Source organism: Macrobrachium nipponense, chromosome 40 (assembly GCF_015104395.2).
Source record: "Macrobrachium nipponense isolate FS-2020 chromosome 40, ASM1510439v2, whole genome shotgun sequence".
Taxonomy (NCBI): Eukaryota; Metazoa; Arthropoda; class Malacostraca; order Decapoda; family Palaemonidae; genus Macrobrachium; species Macrobrachium nipponense.
In genome coordinates, this window is record NC_061101.1 from 25,500,283 (window position 1) to 25,523,199 (window position 22,917).

The 22,917-nt window shown below is 44.6% G+C and overlaps 1 protein-coding gene across 2 annotated transcripts in view; it reads left to right on the forward strand.

Annotated features, from left to right (window-relative positions):
- LOC135212027 (macrophage mannose receptor 1-like) overlaps positions 1–22,917 on the forward strand; it is a 64,670-nt gene that overhangs the window by 16,531 nt on the left and 25,222 nt on the right. For both annotated transcript variants that reach the window (XM_064245322.1, XM_064245323.1), the window contains exons 8-14: positions 2,214–2,362; positions 3,878–3,973; positions 4,680–4,762; positions 5,251–5,357; positions 5,630–5,703; positions 6,099–6,266; positions 7,154–7,374. In XM_064245322.1, the coding sequence (XP_064101392.1) occupies positions 2,214–2,362; positions 3,878–3,973; positions 4,680–4,762; positions 5,251–5,357; positions 5,630–5,703; positions 6,099–6,266; positions 7,154–7,374 (898 nt within the window). The remainder of the gene's footprint in view (positions 1–2,213; positions 2,363–3,877; positions 3,974–4,679; positions 4,763–5,250; positions 5,358–5,629; positions 5,704–6,098; positions 6,267–7,153; positions 7,375–22,917) is intronic.

Here is a 22,917-nt window from a genome sequence, read left to right on the forward strand (position 1 = left end):
ATATATATATATATATATATATATATATATATATATATATGTCACAGGGAATACATGAAATCCAGGGATTTCATGAAAACCCCTAGGGCATATGTGAAATACCCAATTCGCTTAGGGACATTTGATCCTCGAGGGCTAGTACTAAACATGGCGAAATAGCGATTCATTTACACCGTTTCGGCGTGTTTTGCTACTATAATTATAGGACCTTGGGAGTAAAATGTGTTTCGTCGTGCTAGTACTATAGTAAGATTCACATCAACCGTGCATTTGATGTCTAGGCCAGTCCCTTACGACGCTCCTGATTGGCTGTTGATAAGCCAATCACAGGGATGGAAACTCTCAGTCTCTCTCGAGAGTTCACATGTGTAGGATCTATGTTCCACCGCTCCTGAGGGATACCTTATTCAAAAGCATCCCTCAGGAGGGTGGAACATACATCCTGCCTATATGAACTCTTGAGAGAGTTTCCAGCCCTGCGATTGGCTTATCAACACCCAATCAGGAGCGTCGTAAGGGATTAGCCTAGACATCAAATGCACGGTTGATGTGAATCTACTATAGCCCCTTGGGAGTTAAATGTGTTTCGCCGTGTTTAGTACTAGCCCCTGTGGGATCAAAAGCACTTAGGGACATTTGATCCCCCACGACAGTACTAAACATGGCAATATACATTTGACTCCCCAGGGGCAAGTGATAAACACGGCGAAACGGTGTAGATGAATCATTGTTTCGCCGTGTTTAGTACTAGCCCTCGGGGTTCAAATGCTCTCAAGCGAATTGGTCATTTCACATATTCCCTATGGATTTCGTGAAATCCCTGATTTCACATATTCCCTGTAACATATACAAGAGATTCTGTATTAACTTCCCAGTCACTCTATGACTCAGTAAAAATACAATAATTCCTGATACCCAGCAGATGCTCATAATTTTAATGACTGCACTGTATTATTGGACCAGATAATTGAAAATACTCTGAAAACTTATATAAGCTTCCTTCACTATCATGACAGTAACATAAATAGTAGTAAACCCAGGAACCCCCGTAATGAGGCTATAATATCTGGAGACATTTAATGTTTTTAGAAGGTATGGGCATGCAGGTAGAAAGAGGGAATGATAGGTTGGTGAAAGGAGTGCATAATGTAGTGTTGATTACGGGGAGGAGAGGAACACTTTAGAGAATGTTCATATAGATGGTTGTGGAGGAGGTATTAGAAAACAAGGACATTAATATGCAAAAGATTGATGCAAGGTTGATGTGAATTGTGCTGTGAATGTAAGGGTTCAACGCACTGCTACTGAGACTACTGAGTTGGTGCAAAAAGCCGTTACTATTGCGGAAGTATTCTGAGTAAGGGATTCAGCAACTAATCAGCGGAGTAAGAATATGCTAATCGACGTTATCTTGTTTTTCTCTGGAGACAACCTCTGGTAAAGGAAACAGATTCACAGAGGTGTGAAATTCACTGGAAAGTTTACAGGCCGTGTGGTCATATGGAAAGGATGGAAGACGAGGTGGATGAATAACAGAATCGAAATATATCTTTGCATGTACGCACTAGGAATCTATTTAAAGTGCACCTAGATTAATCACTTAGATTAGTCGTTTATGTGAATCAGTTGTATAAAGTGCACATATATTAATCATAATTATATGAATCCATATACATATGTATAAATAAATCAGGTAGCCTATAATCAATCTGTTACCTTTTATCTTACCAATAACTGCAGTTATATATGAGTTAGTATATGGATTAATGAACCAGTTATATAAAATTTAGCATAAAAATCAATGAATCCGTTAGCATAAAAATGAATAATTTTTATCACTTCATATATGAATTTTTATCAGTTAAAATATGATTTTTATCATGTTAATCTTTATTCTATGCAATTATCAGAGTACATTAGTATTTTCTGTAGCATATGTATCTTAAAGAGATGAAGTGAAAAACTGTATCAGTATATATCACGTGTGTGAAAAGTCTGTATCATTCAGATACACCTGTGCTGATACACCTGTGCACATACACCTGTGCTACTCAAAACCAATAACAAGAATAGTCTCAGGAAATAGTTTTTTACCTCGTTAGGACCAAGGAAATGTAGGGACGAAATGGCTTTATTATCTAGGAAACATACGAGCCCTTGCAAAATAAGAAGTAATGGTTGATCAAAATTCATTCGAGTGTTTCTAATTGCAGCGCAGAAGAGGCTTTTCTGGCAAAACTGACTCAAAATACAAATATGTCATTTTGGGTTGGTTTACGGAACAACAGTGACATCAAAGTTTCTCGGCTTCAGTGGATTGATGGAACACCTGTGATCTCTCCAGACAAATATACTGCTAATGGTGAGACTTACGATACTGTACACATACGATTGGAATAAATCGTCATTGCTTAGAAAACGTTCAAATTAGGCGATTCCTCGTTACATTCACCCAAGACAACACTGTAATAGTGGATCCCTGCAGTTTATTTGAAAAATAATTACTTACACTATTTTGTAACTTTGATTTTATATGAACACTGAGCTGGAAACAGGAGTCAATAGTTTGAAGAGTATAGGCTTTGTATTTCACTGGCATGAATTCATGTCTCTTAAATTTTACATTAAAAGAGCTAGCCTTACTTTGTAACTTGCTTTTTTACAAACAATTTTGGTTCTCAGTCAAAAATAGGTTATCCGAAGATTGAATGACGAGCTTTCTCTTAAATATATTTTCTTGTAATATCATTATCATCATCACATCATCATCCGTTTCTAGTCCACTGCAGGACAAAGGCCTCAGACATGTCCTTCCACTCTCTTCTGTTTAAGATCTCTCTATGCCAGACAATACCCTCAAATTTTCTTGCCTCGTCAATCCATCGTTTTTTCTTCAGTCTCCTGCTTCGCTTGCAATCTCTAGGGACCTATTCTGTTATTCTTTTTGTCCATCTATTATCTGACATGCTCATTGTATGTCCTGCCCACGGCCATTTTTCTTTTTCTTACTTATTAAAATATCCTCTAGTCTTCTAATATATGTAGCTAACATATGTAGTACAGATAACGCAATTGCACTATTACGCAGTGAATACATACAACAGGCGCATCATGACTGAGCATGACAGCTATTTTAATATCTATTAATACTATTTATCTTGACTCTAACAATGTCTAAGTAACAATGCTTTCCATAGGTTTGGAAATAGGGCTTGATTATGCATAACGCTACATATGACAGCACAGTCCACTGGAAAGACAAGAATAGCACTCTAGAATAATGTAGCAGACTAATCATTTTCTTAAGTAAAGCTAATTAAATAAATGATAGGGACTGTGATCATCTTCATTCCTATTGGGATACAAAAGCCTTGCTGGGAAAAGTCCTGTTTCAAGCACTGAAATGAAAGCACAAACAGAAAAACGGGTGTTTCATAACGGCGAAAACTGCTTGAGAACCCAAGTATCCAGTAATTTCAAGCTTTGTAGAAAACTTATCAAACCTGTTTCACAATACCTTTAGTGTCTAAATTTGAGCTTTTTGTTATCATTTTGTTAGGAAATAGAGTTACAGTAAGGCTCATTCAAGACTGGTATTACCCAGTATTGTATGCAAAATTTTATATTCCTTTATTTTGTTTCAACTGCCTAGTCAAACTCTACGATTTTAAGCCCTCTCTATTCCATTTACCTTACATTCAAAGTTTGTTTTCAATTTCACTAAAAAATATATTCATTAAATAAGAAAACATTTAGTTTGTTTTCAGTTTCACTAAAAAAATATTCATTAAATAAGAAAACATCTATGTATTTTTTCCCGTGATGAAAAATAACACTGAACCAGCGTCCATAGTCTGAACAAGAAGTCTGTCCCCAGGTGAATCTGAGGGCCAGTGCGTGTCAGTGGCAAATACCGGAAATGCAAGTCTGACCTGGACACTGAAGGACTGCTCGGAAAATCTGACATACGTCTGTAAGTAGACAACCATGTAAGGCAATATCTGTAATAAGTACTTAAGGCATCTTTAAACTCTAAGGCATTCATCTCTTATGGGCCTGATGGAAAAGTTAAATATTTGTTTGAACATACAGAAACTACTCTGTTCCCTAAAACCTCACATGAAAATATTCAAATTTCCTAAAAAATTTCGCTTGAATGACATTTTATTATGTAAATGACCTTCCATCCCACTAGTAAGAAACGCGATCACACGAAAACTGTTTCAAAAGAAAAAAGTACATTGTTTATACTAAGTCTTTGTTCTTTTAGAAAAACACAGTAGTCAGGTTCATCTTCAGTATTCATTCTTGAATCATCATTCCCTCAAGTCAGAATACAAACTTCAACACTTATCTTAGGTGTTACATACACATTACATCAGTGGGTCTAAACCAGAGTGGAATTTCAGTCTGAGGGGTAGGGGAGGAATTGTGAGCAAGGATTGACAGGCTTAAACTGTCTCTAGGACCACACAAAAGGCAGCGTGCACCGGTCCACCATACTGAGCGGTCACGCTGCCCTTCCTCACTGACATTCTGACATATGGTGAAAGGATGCATGGGCCAAAATAGGTTAAGAACCACTGCTCTAGACGGTAAATGACGTCAATTTTGCTTTACAAGCATGAGGAAAAGATATTTTGACTCTGGAAACACTGCAGTGTCTTTTGCTACTTTAGGTGAACGTGAAGAAAGGCCAGTGGTGCGTCTGGCAGAGGGCTGCCTGGAGGGATGGGAGGACGCTGGAAATCGCTGCTACAAAGTAAGTTATAAAACTCCATAATTTACTTCGATGACTCACTTGAACTTTAAGCCATGACACTATCTGATTCGTATGGCTGACTAGAAGACATTCACTCAAAATTAAGAGATGCATTAACATATTCAGTTAATTACAAGACCACAGTAACTTTGGTCTCTCGTTTAACTTTTGATTTACAAAGTTTTGTTTTCAGATAGCCATTCAAGAAAGCTAGGTTCTATAACTTTTTGGGATAAAAAATAATTGTTCTCTAAACTCTATGCCAAACACTGTAAAGTTGGAATGCCAAACAACCGAGATCGCTGTAACCCGGGGACTGCCTGCAGTTAAAGTAATCACTCATTCCTAGCAATAAGCCTAGTCTCTAACAGACAAGGGGTGGGATTTGTAAAGTGTATATTTTGGATAATGCAAAGATTGAAAATAATACATAGCTATAACATGCCACAGCAAACGCGAGAGGACTGCCTCCACACCCTATTTTCCAGGTGTTTTCCAAGCCAGCCTCGTGGACTGAGTCAGAAAGACACTGCACAACGTTTGGAGCTCATCTTGCCAGTGCTGGGAGCGTGGATGAGGAGGACATCCTACGACGGTAAAGTATTTACAATCAGTCTTTCATCACATTAAGTTTAATATTACTCTTTCAACCTAGATACAACTGGCTGCCACAACTGTCTACGCAAGCACACATGAGACAAGTAAAAAATTAACTGAAGTTTCTTAGGCACAATCGAGTTTTCTATACAGCATATTATGCTGTATGAAACTTAGCTAAGGCCCATTAAACTCTAAGCCATTGATGTGCTCAACTAACTTTATGGGTGTAATGAGCAAAAACTATTATAGAAAAATAATTTTTTTCAGGCTCTCCCAGTCCACTTTTGTGAGTGATTTTTTCTCATCTGTTTGGATTGGTTTGGAGATTTCTTCCAAATCAAGTAAGTGTTTCCTGAACATCAGTCAAACTACGAGAGTAAAATACTAAATCTGTAATCAAATCAAACACTCTTGACAAAGTTACTTCTTAAATAAAGTTGTAAATCTAGTCAATATATATAAATATATATTTATATATATATATATATATATATATATATATATATATATATTATATATATATATATATATATATATATAACTAAAAATTGCAATTCACTTCTGTATTCACATTTTGATTTTACTCAGTTCCTTCAATTCATTTTTATCAATCTATGAACTTTTTTGAAGATAACTAAAAACTGCTATTCATTTCTATATTCGTCTTTTGCTTTAAATAGTTTATTCGCATTCATTGGTATCAATTTATGAGACTTTTTTCATTCTAATTCCAAAGATTACAGTTGGACTGATAATACCCCGAGAGGGTACTTGAACTGGGCAGAGGGCCAACCGGACTTCCACCAGGCCAAAGAGCACTGTGGGTCGGCCACCAGAGCAAGTTTCACAATCCATGATTCGCCCTGCAGCGCATTTTTGCCGTTCATTTGTGAAGCTACTCCAGGTCAGATGTAAATGAAGCATTGTATATGAAGAAAAGTAAAGATGATAATAATAATAATGAGGATGGCGATTGATTAAATATGCTACAATGACATTGGTTACATGATGGCCATAACCTACAATTTCTTCCTGTTCCTTTCTAATCTTGCAAGCTACTACAATGTCAACTCTCCAGCCTGAAAACTTGGTCAATTTTCACATCCCATTCAGGTGTTTTTAATCATTTCCCCCCAACGCTCTAATGCTGCCTTTAAGGCCTGTCCACACTAGGAAACATTGTCTGCAAAGAAAGTTTGCAAACTTTGTTTCCAAAGAATGTTTCCTAGTGTGGACAGGCCTTAACACAGCTGGATAGTGAGTATATAGCAAAGAACACACAATCCCATCTTGCATGTACCTTATCACGTTAAAAAACATCGCTATAAAAATGACTGTACCATAAGTTTAATAAGGCAAATCTTAAGCTTGGCTTTCTTTTCATTTTAAGCACAAGACCAAAACCCTAAAATTCCACGGAATCTGCTTCACCTTAAACTACTGTCGAATGCAACCTACTTTGTACACAACTGTTGCGCTCAAAATACACTGCCATTCTCTATACAGCAATCCCCAGTAAGGGAATAGTGCCATCAGTGCACCTCACGCAATGCACTGTAGGCATTCCTTAAGTATCTTTGCAACGTCCCTTCGGGCCCTAGCAGCACACCTTTTTCATTGATTTTACTGTGCCTCCTTTCAACAAATGGATCACCTTTTTTTCTTCTTTTTTAAATAAAGTGACCTAGTTCTGAACATTAAATTTTCAAATTCTAGTTTCTAATTCTGACGTTAACAGCAACTGCATAATTCAAAATAATATTCTTTCACGAAAATGAACATTCACTACAGGCTCTATGGTCATCACCAAACAGCCGCCTCAAAAGAAACCAAACAGCACCTGCGAGGACGACCCATCATGGCTCCTTTTCAACAACCACTGCTACAAAATCATTTCCTCTGATGACAACGCTGGAGAATCTTGGTTCGAGTCTCGACGTCTGTGCAGAGAAATAGGGGGAGAGCTGGCTTCTATCCATACCGTGGAAGAAAATTACTGGCTCCAGTCACAGGTATGGAATCCGTTGCATTTGTTACGACCGTTAGCCATTTCAAGCTTGTGTTTACATAGTTTGCTTGCATGCAATGCCAAGATGTAGCACCAAGAATTTATCTTAATTGCAAGAATTTAACTTGTGCCAGACTGCTATTGTTGTCTCTGGAAGAGCCGGTGAGTCAAAATTTAACATAAGCAATGGTTGTGAACACGATGCTCCAATCTCGTTTCTCATTATTCTCCTCACATCAGTTACATTATGGTCCTGAAACTCTCTAAATTTCCTTCCGAGATCATCAGTTCTTTGGAGATGATCAATCTTCTATTTTGATTGAAATTTTTATGAGGCATACAACTAACACTATATTAATTGATTCCCTTCAATTTAATTTTTACTTTAACAGGGTGTTTGCATTATCAAAGACATTCTCTCTTTCTAAACATTTTATAAACCCCCTGTATCCACCTAAAAAATTATCATGTTCTACCTACAGTAGTTTCTCGCTGGACGAGTGGGTTACGTGCTCGCCTACCAATTCGGAGTCCCGTCGATTCCCCTGCTTGGCCAACGTAGAATCAGAGGAATTTGTTTCTGGTGATTAGAAATCAAATTCTCGATATAATGGGGTTCGGATCCCACAATAAGCTGTAGGTCTGTTGCTAGGAAACCAATTGGTTCTTAGCCACGTAAAAAAAAAAAATCCTTCGGGCCAGCCCTGGGAGAGCTGTTAATCAGCTCAGTGTTCTGGTTAAACTACGAGATACTTGACTTTCTACCTACATTGCCATCATAAAGTCTGGAAGTTAGAAATTTATCACAAGATGCACGCTCAAATACTCCTGGTATGACTTTGATCTCCTTTAACTATTGTCTCACCTTTTCAGTAATCTTCTCCTAAGTCTAAATCTTGACTGGTTTAGACGGAAGGCAGAAAGAACCATAGTTACCATCAACTTCTTTGCATTATCTTGAGTCAATTTAACCTGACCTGTGCATATGGTCATCATCCGAGTCATAATTCCCTAATGGGGCGTGGGGGCACAAGTTTTTAACATAATTATCCATAATGAGAGAGAAAATAACAAATACAAATCTGAAAATCTTGAAAAGAATCCTTCAACTTCCCATGGAACCAATTTCTCTATTTACGATACCAGTGAAAGCCCAATCCCTAAGCCAATAGACCCTTCTCCTAATGTGTTGGGCGCTAACTACGAATGATGGGATTGAAAACATTGAACAATTGGTCATGCACAACGCCCCAACCCCCACAATTATGCTGGTAGGCAAACTCGAAAGAACTCTGCAAGTCATACCTACCCCTAGGATCAACCCACGTAACTCCACAGCCCAGCTCTAAAGGAGAGCAGCCATTGGTATTACATTATGGTTCAGATCCCTCAGGTCCAAACATTATTAGGTGGGTGACGATACCACCACACTAATCCAGTCCAGCAACTGTATCCTTTATCAATAATAAGACTACAGAAGTAATAGTTTTCGAGTGGTTGGAGAGAATCAGATTAAATTATAGTAGATAAAAGGCTTTACAGGTATAACTGTGAATAACGCGCAGGTGCACTATAAATTGATAATCAAGAGGAGTTGGACAACAAGATGGAAGATGCTGAAGTAACAATGAGATAGAGAGTATAGAGGGATATTTAGATTCAACCAGGAGGAAAACATATTCCACTGGCTCAAGAACCCTCTCACACATTACGCAACTTCAACATTGAAGTAAATTAAGAGGAGTTGGACAGCAAGATGTAAGATGCTGTAGTAACAATGAGAAAGAGAGTATAGGGGGATATTTAGATTCAAAAAGGAGGAAAACATATTCCACTGGTTTGAGAACCCTCTCACAATTACTCAACTTTAACATCAAAGTAAAATATTCCATGGTGAAGCCATGTAACTTCAGCAAGGCATTCTTTCAAGGAAAGGGTTTCCTTATATAGAGTTCCTTCTGCCTCCTGTGGACATTTGGAACTGTTAAGTGTCAAATTTCGATTCTCCTTCACTTAACTGGGAAGTATATAAAACTCTTTCTTAAATATATTCATTAGGACTAATATCTCTGAGTGACACAGTACTATCACTATGGAGTCAGACCGCGTGCAGTGCAAGGCACAATCGAGAGTTCGTGCCGTCAAAACATAAAACCACTAATTAACAAAGTTCCATTATTCCAACGTATGACTGCATCTTCTTCCCAGCTTGTTCCCATTTTTAAATGGGGTCGCCGTTTCGGATGAGCCGTTTCCATCTATTTCTATCTTGCGCTTCTGCCTCATCAATTCCCTTCTCATGTAAGTCTCCTCTCACACAGTCCTTCCATCTCTTTCTTGGTCTCCCTCTTCTTCTTCTTCCTTGCACCTCCACCCCCATAGTATGTCTCCCAGCATGGTCCTCATCTCTCCTCAACAGGTGTCCATACCATCTCAGCCTCCCCTCCTGCACTTTCTTTGATACTTCCACCACCTTAGTCGACCCCCTTATGTAGTCATTTCTGATCCTATCCTCTCTTGTCACCCCAGACATCCACCTAAGCATTCTCATTTCTGCCACATCCATCTTCTTCTGCTCTGTTTTTCTCATGCTTGCTGTTTCCGTACCATACAGCATTGCTGTTCTTACCACCGTCTTGTGAAATTTTCCTTTTAACCTAAGCGGCACTCTTTTGTCACAAAGAACTCCAGAGGCCGCTCTCCAGTTGTTCCAGCCTGCCTGTACCCGATGTTTTACTTCTTTCATACTTCCTCCAGCGTTAACAAAAGATCCCAAATACTTAAACTTATCAACTCCTTATTTGCTCTCAACCAAGCTGAATACTTTCTCTATTCATCCCCCTCAGTGGATGGTACACCATATATTCAGACTTAGATCTATTATTCATTCCTCTGTCCTCAAGTACTTGTCTCCATCTTTCCAATTTCACTTCCAGATCTTCCCTGCTCTCTGCACACAGAACAATATCATCTGCATACAATATGTTCCATGGTACTGTCTCCCTTACTTCCTCTATTATAACATCCATCACAATGTTAAAGATAAATGGGCTCAGAGCCAACCCCTGGTGTAATCCTACTCTCACCTCAAAACCTTCTGTTTCCCCAACACTGCTCCTCACTCTGGTAAATACATTCCGGTACATCTCTTGTATCAATCGCACATACTTCTCTGGCACCATCTTCTCCCTCAGACTTCTCCATACTTCTTGTCTCGGGACTCGGTCATAAGCCTTTTCAAGGTCAATGAATACCATATGTAGGTCCCTCTGTCTCTCCCCGAATTTCTCCATTATTTGCCTCAGACAAAATATACCATCTGTTGTTCCCCTTCTCTTCATAAATCCCATCTGCTCTTTACCTATTTGTACTTCTTCTCTCAGTCTAGCATCTATCATCTTTTCCAGTATCTTCAAAGTGTGGGACATCTTGGACATCGCCTTTCCCTTTAAAAATTGGGATCAATATACTCCCACGCCACTCATTTGGTATCTTTTCCTGTTCAAGGATCTTTATCATAAGATCGTACAGTATATCCACTCCTTCATCTCCTAATGCTTTCCATGCCTCCACCGGAATCATTTCTGGTCCAGTTGCCTTCCCATTCTTCATCTTCTTCAGTGCATTTAGTACCTCTTGCCTAGAAAACCTCATTACCATGCCAATGTTCACTTGCCCATCCTCTCTTATTAGTCTATTATTTTCTTCATTTAACAACTGTTTGAAATATTCTTTCCATCTCTTCACAATGTCTTCCTCCTTTCTAAGTACTACACCATATTGGTCCTTTATTTGTTTGATATGTGTAATATCTTTGGTGCTCTTATTTCTAGCCTTTGATAGCTTGATCATATTTAATCCTTCCTTTGTCCCCAGCTCATTATACACTTTTTCACCACCTTGTTTTTCTCTCTGAACCTATCTCTGTCTTCCACTGACTGTGACTCTTCCCATCTTTTCTTTGCCTCCTTCTTATCTTTTACTACTTTCTCAATGTCTTCATCCCACCACCAACTCTCCTTTTCTTCCCATATGATACCAGATGTCTCTCCTAGCAGCTCCTTTCCATGCCTTCTTATTACTGCTGCATTTTGTGCCCACCATTCTTGAACATCTTCAATCCTTATATCAATATCCTCCAAAACCCTCCTCTTAAACTCTCTCTTCTTATCCCCTTCCTTCTCTAATTTGTACCATTTAATTTTCCTTATCCTTTTAGCTTTGGTTTTTCTTTCCCTTTTTAACTTCAAATCCATACATAGCAGTCTGTGTTAGGGGGCTACATGGTCGCCTGAAATAACTTTGCAGTTCTTGACCTCTACCAGATTTATCCTTTTATACAAGAAGTAGTCTATCTGGGAGAATCTTCCCCCACTCCTATATGTTATTAGGTGTTCCCTTTTCTTCTTAAAGAATGCGTTTACTATTGCCATGTCGAATGACACAGCAAAGTCCACTACACTCTCTCCTTAATTACATTTCGTTTTACCTTTTCTTTGTATGCATATGATATAAATTTAAAATTTTAAAGCTTACCTATAGTTTTTGAAAATCGTTATGGTTGAGTAGTTTGATTATTATATATAATATATATTATTCCTCTTGATGTCTCGGCTAATTCATTTAGAATGATATCTTTTAGTTATCTTGTTAAATTCAATCAAAATAAAACGTAGCTTAGAAAAATTGCCCGCCTGTACGTAGTATTGTTTTTCTTATTGACAAAAAGGTAAATAAAGGAAAATCCCTAAATTGATTTTAATAGATAAGACGATAAGAGACCAGGCTGCCGAAGTGTGGAAATGACGTCACTAATACGGCTTATCTTGTCCACATTGTGATTAGGTGTGGAGTGTGGAATCCCACACGTAACAATTTTCCACGCTTTTTAAATGAAAAAGCGATGCTAGTTAAAATCTAAAAATAAGTTATGAATTTTTTTTGACTATTATTTTATAAGTCTCACAAATATCTTTTAAAAATAAATAATTAAAAAAAATAAATTAGTTATTATCATTTTTAATTTGCCAGCTGCAACCAGCCTGTTACCTATTCAAAATGATTTTTAATCTTCTCCTCAACAAAATGTACTTTTATTCTTTTTCATGATACTAGAGAGTATTCTTATTTTGCTAGTGTTGATGATATATTTTCTTGAAAAATTTGTGAATTATTATATACATAGATTCATATTGGTATTTGGTACCAAATTATTTTTCAGCGAGGCACTTTACAGCTTTGCAATACAGATTGCAATTTTGACATGTGAAAATGATTACTGTGCCTGTATAATCAGTTTGGTTATTCTACACTACAAGTGATACATTAACTTTTGAAAGGAACGGCTTTAATGATATCATAACTTTAATTTGTATAACGTAAGATCTTAGCAGGAATCATAGGCCTAGTTTACCAGTATAGATATAGCGCTCATGATTTCATTGTCAGTTGATATTGCCCTAAATGAATGACGATGTGTATAACAACGATAAAAGTAAGAAATGATATAATGCAGTGGTAATGAAATCTTCATGTAAAAATAAAGGGTTCAGTACATTAGCCTAGTTCCAGGATACGTTGCCAGTTTACTTACTGTAAAAAATAAGACATAGTTGTGCTTATTATTAGATTTGCAGCTTCAAAATAATCTGTATTAAAGTTTAATGTAATAATGTAATTGCAATGATACAATAGTAATAATAATTATTTTTTTTTTTTTGTTTTTTTTTTTTTCATTCTAGCACAGTATATTTATTTAACTTATTGTAATAACTATAAACTTGTTGTAAAAGACCTATGTTACTTTTTTCTGTGACTTTTTTCATCGTCGAATTAAATACGTAAGTTTCATTTAAATGTTTCATCAGCTGTTAAAGGAGTTTCATTCAAGTCTTTCATCGTCAAATGAAATAAGTTTCATTGCAGTTTTTCATCATGAAATGAAAGAAGTAGGACTGTTGTTGAGAAGTTTTGTTTCTTTTACCCTCTCGTCAAACACTAGAATAAAAATCTAACTAAATGTTTAACAATATGACTAAAAAACGGAAAGGGTCAGTGTGTACCCTTATTTATCAGTTAAAAAGAAATAAAATATTGGCTAGGAATTCATACCGGTAAGTTTTGAGCACTTACTAGTCACGATAAACAACTTATAACATTCCTGCAGAGTTCCAACCATTACACCGATAAAGTCGAATCTATTGCATAACTGGCAAGTGTGTGATACCGAACGTGGATTTCCTTAGTGTGGAAAAGAACAAAAGAGAGAGTGTGTTTACAGCAATTTATAACACCTAGAGACAAGCATGATTAAAAATCTTTCAGAATGTTTCCTGCTATATTTAGATAAATGCGAAATTGGAAATTCCTCTTTTGTCAAATATTGAAAAATGAAGGAAAAAGCGAAAGTCTAGAGATGATAGTATATGAAGTGGGTATTCCAGTTTGAAGAAAATGTGGCCTTAGCTGGCCTTGGCAGCAGGTGTTGCGGGATGTTTTTGTGTAGATGTTGTTCGAAATAGCGAGAGAAGTCTAACGCCAAAGATAGTCATCTTTGCCTATTCACTGGTGAGGTTGCTCCTGATTACTGATGATGGAGGTGAACAGACCAAGGAAATGGAATTGAACGAGAGAATTTGGGCCTTGCGATACACCATCCAGTACGAGAGAGGACAGCAGGTGAACTTGGACAGGATAATTCTTCAGCTGCAACAGAGGCTTGACTACTATGAAGAGATTGGAGAAGGCGGGCGGGAATGGAAGAAACGCACCCTAGTGTGATTCATCCCGATAACTCAGAAGGCGTTGCGACAACAGGCCTGGCAACAAAGAAAGGGACGCCTGGTAGGCCTCGCCCACCGTCCAAAGACCGCCCGGTCCCGGGACACCTGGCAGGCCGTCGGCCCGCCCCCGTCCCGGGAACGCCTGGCAGGCCGTCGCTTCCCGCCCGGTCCCCGGGAACGCCTGGTCGGGCCGCCGCGCCCGCCCCGTCCCGGGGAGCCTGGCGGGCCGTCCGCCCGCCCGTCCCAGGGACCCGGGACGCCTGGCTAAGGCCGACGCTCCCGCCCCGGTACCCAGGACCCCTGGCGGGCCATCGCCCCGCCCGGACCACCCGGGACTGCCATGGGCCGGGCCGACCGCCCGCCCCGTCCCGGGACCCCAATGGCGGGCCCGGTCGGGCCCGACGGTCCCGGGACCCTGGCGGGCCACCAAGTACCCCGCCTCCCGTGGTCCCGGGTACGCCCCTGGCGGGGCCTGGGCCTTCGCCCAAACCCACCGTCCCGTCCGGGAACTGCCTGGAGGCCGTCGCCCCGTCCCGGACCCCCCCGGTCCCGGGAACGGCCTGGCAGGCCGGTCGCCCGCCGGCCTCACCGGCCCGGGACAGCCTGGCAGGGCCGTCGCCAGCCGCCGCCCGGTCCCGGGACGCCTGGGGGTGGCGGGTCCGCTCGCCCACCGGTCCCGGCCCGGAACGCCTCCGGAGTTGGCCGGTCGGGACCTTCGCCGCCCGGTCCCGGGACGCCTTGGTCGGGCCGTCGACCCGCCCGGATCCCGGGACGGCCCTGGCGGGCCGACTCCCGCCCCAGCACCCGGTCCCCGGTGGGACGGCCTGGCGGGAGACCCCGCACCGAACCCGGTCCACCCGGGACGGCCTTGTTTTTGTTTATTTTTTTTTTTGCGGGCCGTCGCCCGCCCCGTTCCCTGTGGGACGCCTGGCGGGCCGTCGCCCGCCCCGTCCCGGGACGCCTGGCGGGCCAGACGCACCTGCCCCGTCCCGGGACGCCATGGGGGCGGGCCGTGCGCACCCGCCCCCCCGTACCCGGGGGACGCCTGGCGGGCCGCCGACCGCCGGCACCCGTCCCTGGGACGACCTGGCGGGCACCCTCGGCCCAGGCCCCAGTCCCGGACCGTCGCCTGGGGCCGACGGCAAAGGCCCGGTCCCGGGACAATGGCCAAAACACCGTCGCCCCGCAACCCCCAGGGGTAAGGGACCCAACCACCCGACGACCACCCCCGCAACCCCGTACCATGGGACGCCATTGGCAGGGCCGTCGCCCGAACCCAGCAATGCCCGGGCACCCCTGGACGGGCCCGTCGTCCCGCCTTTTTGGCCGGGTCCCGGGATCCCCTGGCCCGGGGCCGTTTTTTTCCGTCCGCCCCTTTGGACCCCGGGACGCCTTGGGCTGAGGCACCGTCGCCCGCCCCGCCCCGTCCCGGGACGCCTGGCGGGCCCTAGTCCGACCGCCGGACCCGGGACGGGACCCCTGGCGGGCCGACGCCCGCCCTTTTAATTCCCGGGAACGCCATGGCGGGAGTCCCGCCACCCCGCCCGGGTCCCGCCCGGGACGCCTGGCGGGCCGCTCGCCCGACCCGGCGGCCGGGTGGTAATCCCCCGGGACGCCTGGCGGGCCGTCGCCCGCCCGGGTCTCCCGGGAACGCCTCGGCGGGCCGTCGCCCGTCCAAGCCCCGGTCCCGGGGACGGCCTGGGCGGCCCGTCGGCCCCGCCCCGGTCCCGGGACGACCTGGCTGGGCCGGTCGCCCCGCCCCGTCCCAGGACGCCTGGTAGGGCCGTCGCCCCCCCGTCACCCCGGGACTCCCGGGACCCTGGCGGGGACCGTCGCGCCGCCCGTTCCCCGTCCCGGACGCCTGGCGGGGCCGTCGCCGCCCGCCCCGTCCCGGGACGACCTGGCTGGGCCGTTCGCCCTCCCACCCCGTCCACCCGGGACGCGCCTGGCAGGGCCGTCGCCATCCGCCCCGGTCCCGGGACGCCCCTGGAGGGCCGTCGCCCCGCCCCGACTCCCGGGACGCCCTGGCGGGCCGTCGCCCGCCCGGGATCCCGGGACCCCTTGGCCCGTGGGCCGTCGCCCGCCCCGGATCCGGGACCCCGGGACCCTGGCGGGTGGGCCGTCGCCCGCCCAGGTCCCCGGGAGCCCCTGGAGGGCCGTCGCCCGCCCCGGTCCCGGACGGGCCCCCCTGGCGGGGGCCGTCGCCCCCGGTCCCCGGTCCCCGGGACTGGCCCTGGCGTGGGCCGTCGCCCCGCACCCAGGTCCCGGGACGCCCCCTGGCGGGGCCGTCGCCCCGCCCCGAGTCCCGGGGAACGCCTGGCGGGCCGATCGGGACCCGCCCCAGTTCCCGGGGACGCCTGGCGGGCCGTCGCCCGCCCTGTCCCGGGACCCTGGCGGCCGCGCCAGCCCCGGTCCCGGGACGCCTGGCGGGCCGTCGCCCGCCCCGGTTCCCGGGACTCCTTGGCGAGGCCGTCGCTCCCGGCCCCGGTCCCGGACGCTGGCGGGCCGTCGCCCGCCCGTCCCGGGACTGGCTGGGGGCCGCGCCCCCGCCCCGTCCCGGGACGCCTTGGCGGGCCGTCGCCCGCCCCCGTCCCGGGAACGCCTGGCGGGCCGTCCCGCCCCCGGCCCAGTCGGGACCCGGCCCTTGGCGGGCCGGGGGCCGCCGCCCACCCGGTCCCGGGAGCCAGGGCGGGCCGTCGCCCGCCCGGTCCCCCCGGGACGCCTGGCGGGGGCCGTCGCCCGGCCCCCAGTCCCCACCGGGACCCGGGACATGGCGGGCCGTCGCCCCCCGCCCCGCCCGGACGCCTGCGGGCCGTCCCGCCCCTCCCGGGCCGGCCTTAACGGGACCACCCCATGGGCGGTGGGCCGTCGCCCGCCCCGGCCCGGGACCCGGCCGGGGCCGGTCGCCCCCCGCCCCGGTTCCCACGCCGGCCCGGGCCGGGCCGCCCGCCCCGCCACCGTTGGACGCCGGCGGGCCGGGCCCGTCGCCCGCCCGGTCCCCGGGACGCCCTGGGGGCCGTCCCGCCCTCCGCCCACGGTGGGTCCCCTGGGACCCCTGGCGGGCCGGTCCCGCCCGCCCCCGGTCCCGGGACGGGCCTGGCCCGGGCCGGTCCCGTCCCCTCCGGGCCCGTCCCCGGGACCGCACCTGGCGGGCCGTCGGCCCGCCCGGTTCCCGGGACCGCCTGGCGGGCCGTCCGCCCGCCCCGGTCCCGGGACCCCGGCCGGGCCGGTCCGCCCGCCCGCCCACCGTCCCGACGCCCTGGCGGGCCGTAGCCCGCCCCGGTCCCCGGGACGCCTGGCGGGCCGTCGCCCCGCCCCGTCCCAGGACGCCTTGGCGGGCCTCGCCCGCCCAGTCCCCGGGACGCCGGGCGGGCCTCGCCCCCGCCCGGTCCCCGTGGACGCCTGGGCGGGCCTCGCCCGCCCCGGTCCCGGGCCCCGGGCCAGGGCCGTCGCCCGCCCGGTCCCGGACCCCATGGCGGGGCCGTCCGCCCGCCCCTGTCCCGGGGACCCGCTGTTCGGGCCGTCGCCCACCGCCGGCCCGGGACGCCTGGCGGGCCGTCCCACCACGGGCCCGTTTCCCGGGAACCCACCATGGAGGGCCGTCCCGCCCTCCCGGCCCCCCGGTCCCGGGCCCGCCCTGGGCCGGCGGGCCGTCGCCCGCCCCGTCCCGGGACCCCGGGGGCCGTCGCCCCGCCCGGTTCCCGGGACCCCTGGCGGGGCCGTCGCCCGCCACCTCCCGGAGCCCTGGCGGGCCGTCGCCCCACCCATTCCCGGGACCCCTGGAGGGCCGTCACCCGCCCCGTCCCGGGACGCGGCGGGCCCGTGCCCGCCCACCCGCCCGGGACGGCCTTGCGGGCTGTCGCCCCCGCCCTAGCCCGCCCGTCCGGGACGCCTGGCAGGCTTTCGCCCGCCGTCCCTGCATAGAGTAACACCTTTGCTTAGCCTTACAACCAGAATATGCCACTCAATCCTTTCAATCCTCCTGGGGTTTCTCTGAAGCCTCTGCTTCTTCTCCTGGCTCACCACTAATCTTCTCTGAATCCTCTTATTCTTCTTCTCACACTCCACCAATCTTCTCTCAATCCTCTGCTCCTCCTATCACTCCACGAATTGTCTCTGAATCCCCTGCTTCTCCTGGCACTCCACCAATCTTCTCTGAATCCTTTGCTTCTCCTGGCACTCCACCACCAATCTTCTCTCTATCCTCTCCTTCTACTCTTGCCACTCCACCAATCCTCTCATTTTCCTCACCCTTTCTACATTCCTCCCATTTTCCTTTCCCTTTCACCAATCAAAAAAACTCTTACAAAACATTTTATCATACTTATTTCCCTCTAACTTTAAACATCAAACTTTCCATATAGTCAGTTCAAAACTTTCATCAAATACAAACCTTTAGTTTTCCCAAACATAAAATAAACTATTGCACTTGACTCATAAACTCCATTTCAAACTAAAATCAATTCTAACACATGCATTTATCAATGAACTCCTTTCAATTCGACTTAAACTCCAATTATTATCTAAATAACAAAATTTACTCCCAAATATTATTGTCTAAATCAAAATCGCACTTTCTAAATAAACTTTATTCATATCAATAATACAAAAAAACTTTCCATACAACATTCTCCTCAAATTTTTCACATCTCATCCATCTTCGTGAGGGTAGCTTAGGCTTGATCAAGCCATTCCTTGAACATGGACACCTGCTCCTGCATTTTCCACTTGTCCTTCTCCACGCATCTCTAATTCCCCTCCAGGATCTTCAGCTGGCAAACCAATTTCTCCTTCGCTCCTTGCACCTGTCCAACCTCATCTTCCAACTGGTCGCAACCTCAACTTCACAATGGACTCCACACCTTTCCTTCGTGAGGTCTTCCACTTCCTTCTGCAGGCACTCCAACTTCACCTCGGCGTCTTTCCTGTCGGATTCGCGCTTTTCGGTCGCGTCTTTTCCTTCCTGGACCAGCCTCGCCATCCGCGCAGCTTTTTCGGTCTTTATCTTTCTGTCGTAGTAGTTTCCCTTGCCTCTCAAACTGGCACTTTGCCTCTGCCAATTCCACTGTCAGTTCCCTTATCCTCTCACATAGGGTATCGTTTCTCTGCCCAATTTCCTTTGTGTCTTCAGGATCTTGAGCATCTTCTCTTCCAGCTGCTGCTTTTCCCTCTTCACTTCATCGGTCTCCTTCAGAAACAATGTCTCACCTTCGAACGAGGGGCCCCTTTCTTGCCAGGCCTGTTGTCGCAACTCCTCCTCAGTTATCTGGAATCACACCGGGCGTTCTTCCCTTCCCGCCTTCTCAATCTCTTCATAGTAGTCAAGCCTCTGTTGCAGCTGAAGAATTATCCTGTCCAAGTTCACCTGCTGTCCTCTCTGGTACTGGATGGTGCTCGCAAGGCCGAAAATCTCTCGTTCAATTCCATTTCCTTGGGCTCTTCACCTCCATCATCAGTAATCAGGAGCAACCTCACCAGTGAATAGGCAGCCTATAAACAAGATGACTATCTTTGCGTTACACTTCTCTCGCTATTTCGAACAACATCTACACAAAAACATCCCACAACACCTGCTGCCAAGGCCAGGTATGGCCACATTTTCTTCAAACTGGAATACCCACTTCATATATTATCATCTCTAGCTCTCGCTTTTTCCTTGATTTTCAATATTTTACAAGAGATATTTCCATTTATCTAAAGATTTTTAATCATGCCTTGTCTCCAGGTGTTATAAATTGCTGCAAACACACTCTCTCTTTTCCACACTAAGGAAATCCACGTTCGTTATCACACACTTGCCAGTTATGCAATATATTCGACTTTATCGGTGTAATGGTTGGAACTCTGCAGGAATGTTATAAGTTGTTTATCGTGATCTAGTAAGTGCTCAAAACTTAGCGGTATGAATTCCTAGCCAATATTTTATTTCTTTTTTAACTGATAAATAAGGGTACACACTGACCCTTTCCGTTTTTAGTTCATATTGTTTAAACATTTAGTTAGATTTTTATTCTAGTGTTTTGACGAGAGGGTAAAAGAAACAAAACTTCTCAACAACAGTCGATACTTCTTTAATTTGATGATGAAAAACTGCAATGAAACTTATTTCATTTGACGATGAAAGACTTGAATGAAACTCCTTTAACAGCTGATGAAACATTTAAATGAAACTTACGTATTTAATTCGACGATGAAAAAATAACAGAAAAAAGTAACATAGGTCTTTTACAACAAGTTTATAGTTATTACAATAAGTTAAATAAATATACTGTGCTAGAATGCAAACAAAAATATTATTATTACTATTGTATCATTGCAATTACATTATTACATTAAACTTTAATACACATTATTTTGAAGCTGCAAATCTAATAATAAGCACAACTATGTCTTATTTTTTACAGTAAGTAAACTGGCAACGTATCCTGGAACTAGGCTAATGTACTGAACCATTTATTTTTACATGAAGATTTCATTACCACTGCATTATATAATTTCTTACTTTTATCGTTGTTATACACATAGTCATTCATTTAGGGCAATATCAACTGACAACGAAATCATGAGCGCTATTATCTATACTGGTAAACTAGGCCTATGATTCCTGCTAAGATCTTACCTTATACGAATTAAAGTTATGATATCATTAAAGCCCGTTCCTTTCAAAAGTTTATGTCACTGTAGTTGTAGAATAACCAAACTGATTATACAGGCACAGTAATCATTTTCACATGTCAAAATTGCAATCTGTATTGCAAAGCTGTAAAGTGCCTCGCTGAAAAATAATTTGGTACCAAATACCAATATGAATCTATGTATATAATAATTCACAAATTTTTCAAGAAAATATATCATCAACACTAGCAAAATAAGAATACTCTCTAGTATCATGAAAAAGAATAAAAGTACATTTTGTTGAGGAGAAGATTAAAAATCATTTTGAATAGGTAACAGGCTGGTTGCAGCTGGCAAATTAAAAATGATAATACTAATTATTTATTTTTAAAGATATTTGTGAGACTTATAAAAAAATAATAGTCAAACAAAAAAATTCATAACTTATTTTTAGATTTTAACTAGCATACGCTTTTTAATTAAAAAGCGTGGAAATTTTTACGTGTGGATTCCACACTCCACACCTAATCACAATGTGGACAAGATAAGCCGTATTAGTGACGTCATTTCCACACTTCGGCAGCCTGGTCTCTTATCGTCTTATCTATTAAAATAAATTTAGGGATTTTCCTTTATTTACCTTTTTGTCAATAAGAAAAACAATACTAAGTACAGGCGGGCAATTTTTCTAAGCTACGTTTTATTTTTAATGAATTTAACAAGATAACTAAAAGATATAATTCTAATTGAATTAGCCGAGACATCAAGAGGAATATATATATATAATAACCAAACTACTCAACCATAACGATTTTCAAAAACTATAGGTAAGTTTTAAAATTTTAAATTTATATCATATGCATACAAAGAAAAGGTAAAACGAAATGTAATTATATTAAATTTTTTCCTATATAAAAGTGAAAATAAGATATAAAGGAATACAATTTTATTAGAACATAACTTGATTCGTAAATTGAAATGCAATATAGAAATAAAGTAGAAAATCCTAACAACGCCATTTCTATATAAGGCGACGCGTTTGGTGTGAACGCACCCTTAGAACACAAATGTAAATAATACTGTTTAATACGGATGATAATGACAACAATTAAATAATGTGCCTCTCAAAGATGTGTAACGAAGAAACTGTTGCAATTTAAAAACAATTACAGAGTCAATAATGTCGTCAAATAATAAATACAAAATGAAAACGACATGACATGAAAGGTTAAGAAAATGTATTGCAGAAGCGTGCTTGATAAAAAAAAAAAAATATCTGCGTAAAACACGTTCCAGGGAAATCAAATACATAACCCACACTTCTGTTACATAATATAAACTACAAAGAGTATTTAATTTTTATACTGTAAGAGAGTTGCATAAAGTACATTAAATCAGAATGAAAATGTTCCAGTTTGTTTTATAGGATTTTTTGCCTTGAACGTCTTCTTCTGATTAAGTTGAAATAATGTAATGTGTACATCAAGCTCCTTAAGGATAATTATTGTTAGTTGCTATCAATGAAAAAAAAAGTTATGGTATCTTGGTATTTTGATAGTCTAAGTTTCCTGAGAGAGTATAGGAGGTACTAAGGACAAAAGGCGTCATTCAACCTGTCTGTATTACTGTTCTTGCTTAATTGTACTACACGCAATTTGCAGTTGGAAAATGGCTGCCAGTTGTATTCGTATGCCTACTCTAGCCCAGGAGTCTCCAATTTTTTTCAGTGTAAGGGCCACATTATATATTTTCCACATCTCTACAGGCCAGAGAAAAGCATAACAAGCGTCAGTTTCGTGTATTTAATTATTTCAAACTAAAGTAAAACAACTGAAATATGATCATTCCAAGGACAAAACCAACACCAAGGGGAATGGAAGACAACCTACTGCCACCACACTTGACTGGCAGCAACTGGTAGAACTGGGATTTATATGGCTTTTGATATATTATCGGCGGGCCGTGTGAAATCTGTACGAAGGCCCTTGGTACATGATACCTATCATCTTAGCAAATTCTCAGGAACAAAGATTAGCAAATTCCCAAGAACAAAGAGGAAAAAACGCTAACCTTCTAGGTAACGTTTCATTAATACAATGAGTCCTAACGTTCTGAAGGAGAGTAAACATATGCTCAAGGCCGGGACGCTG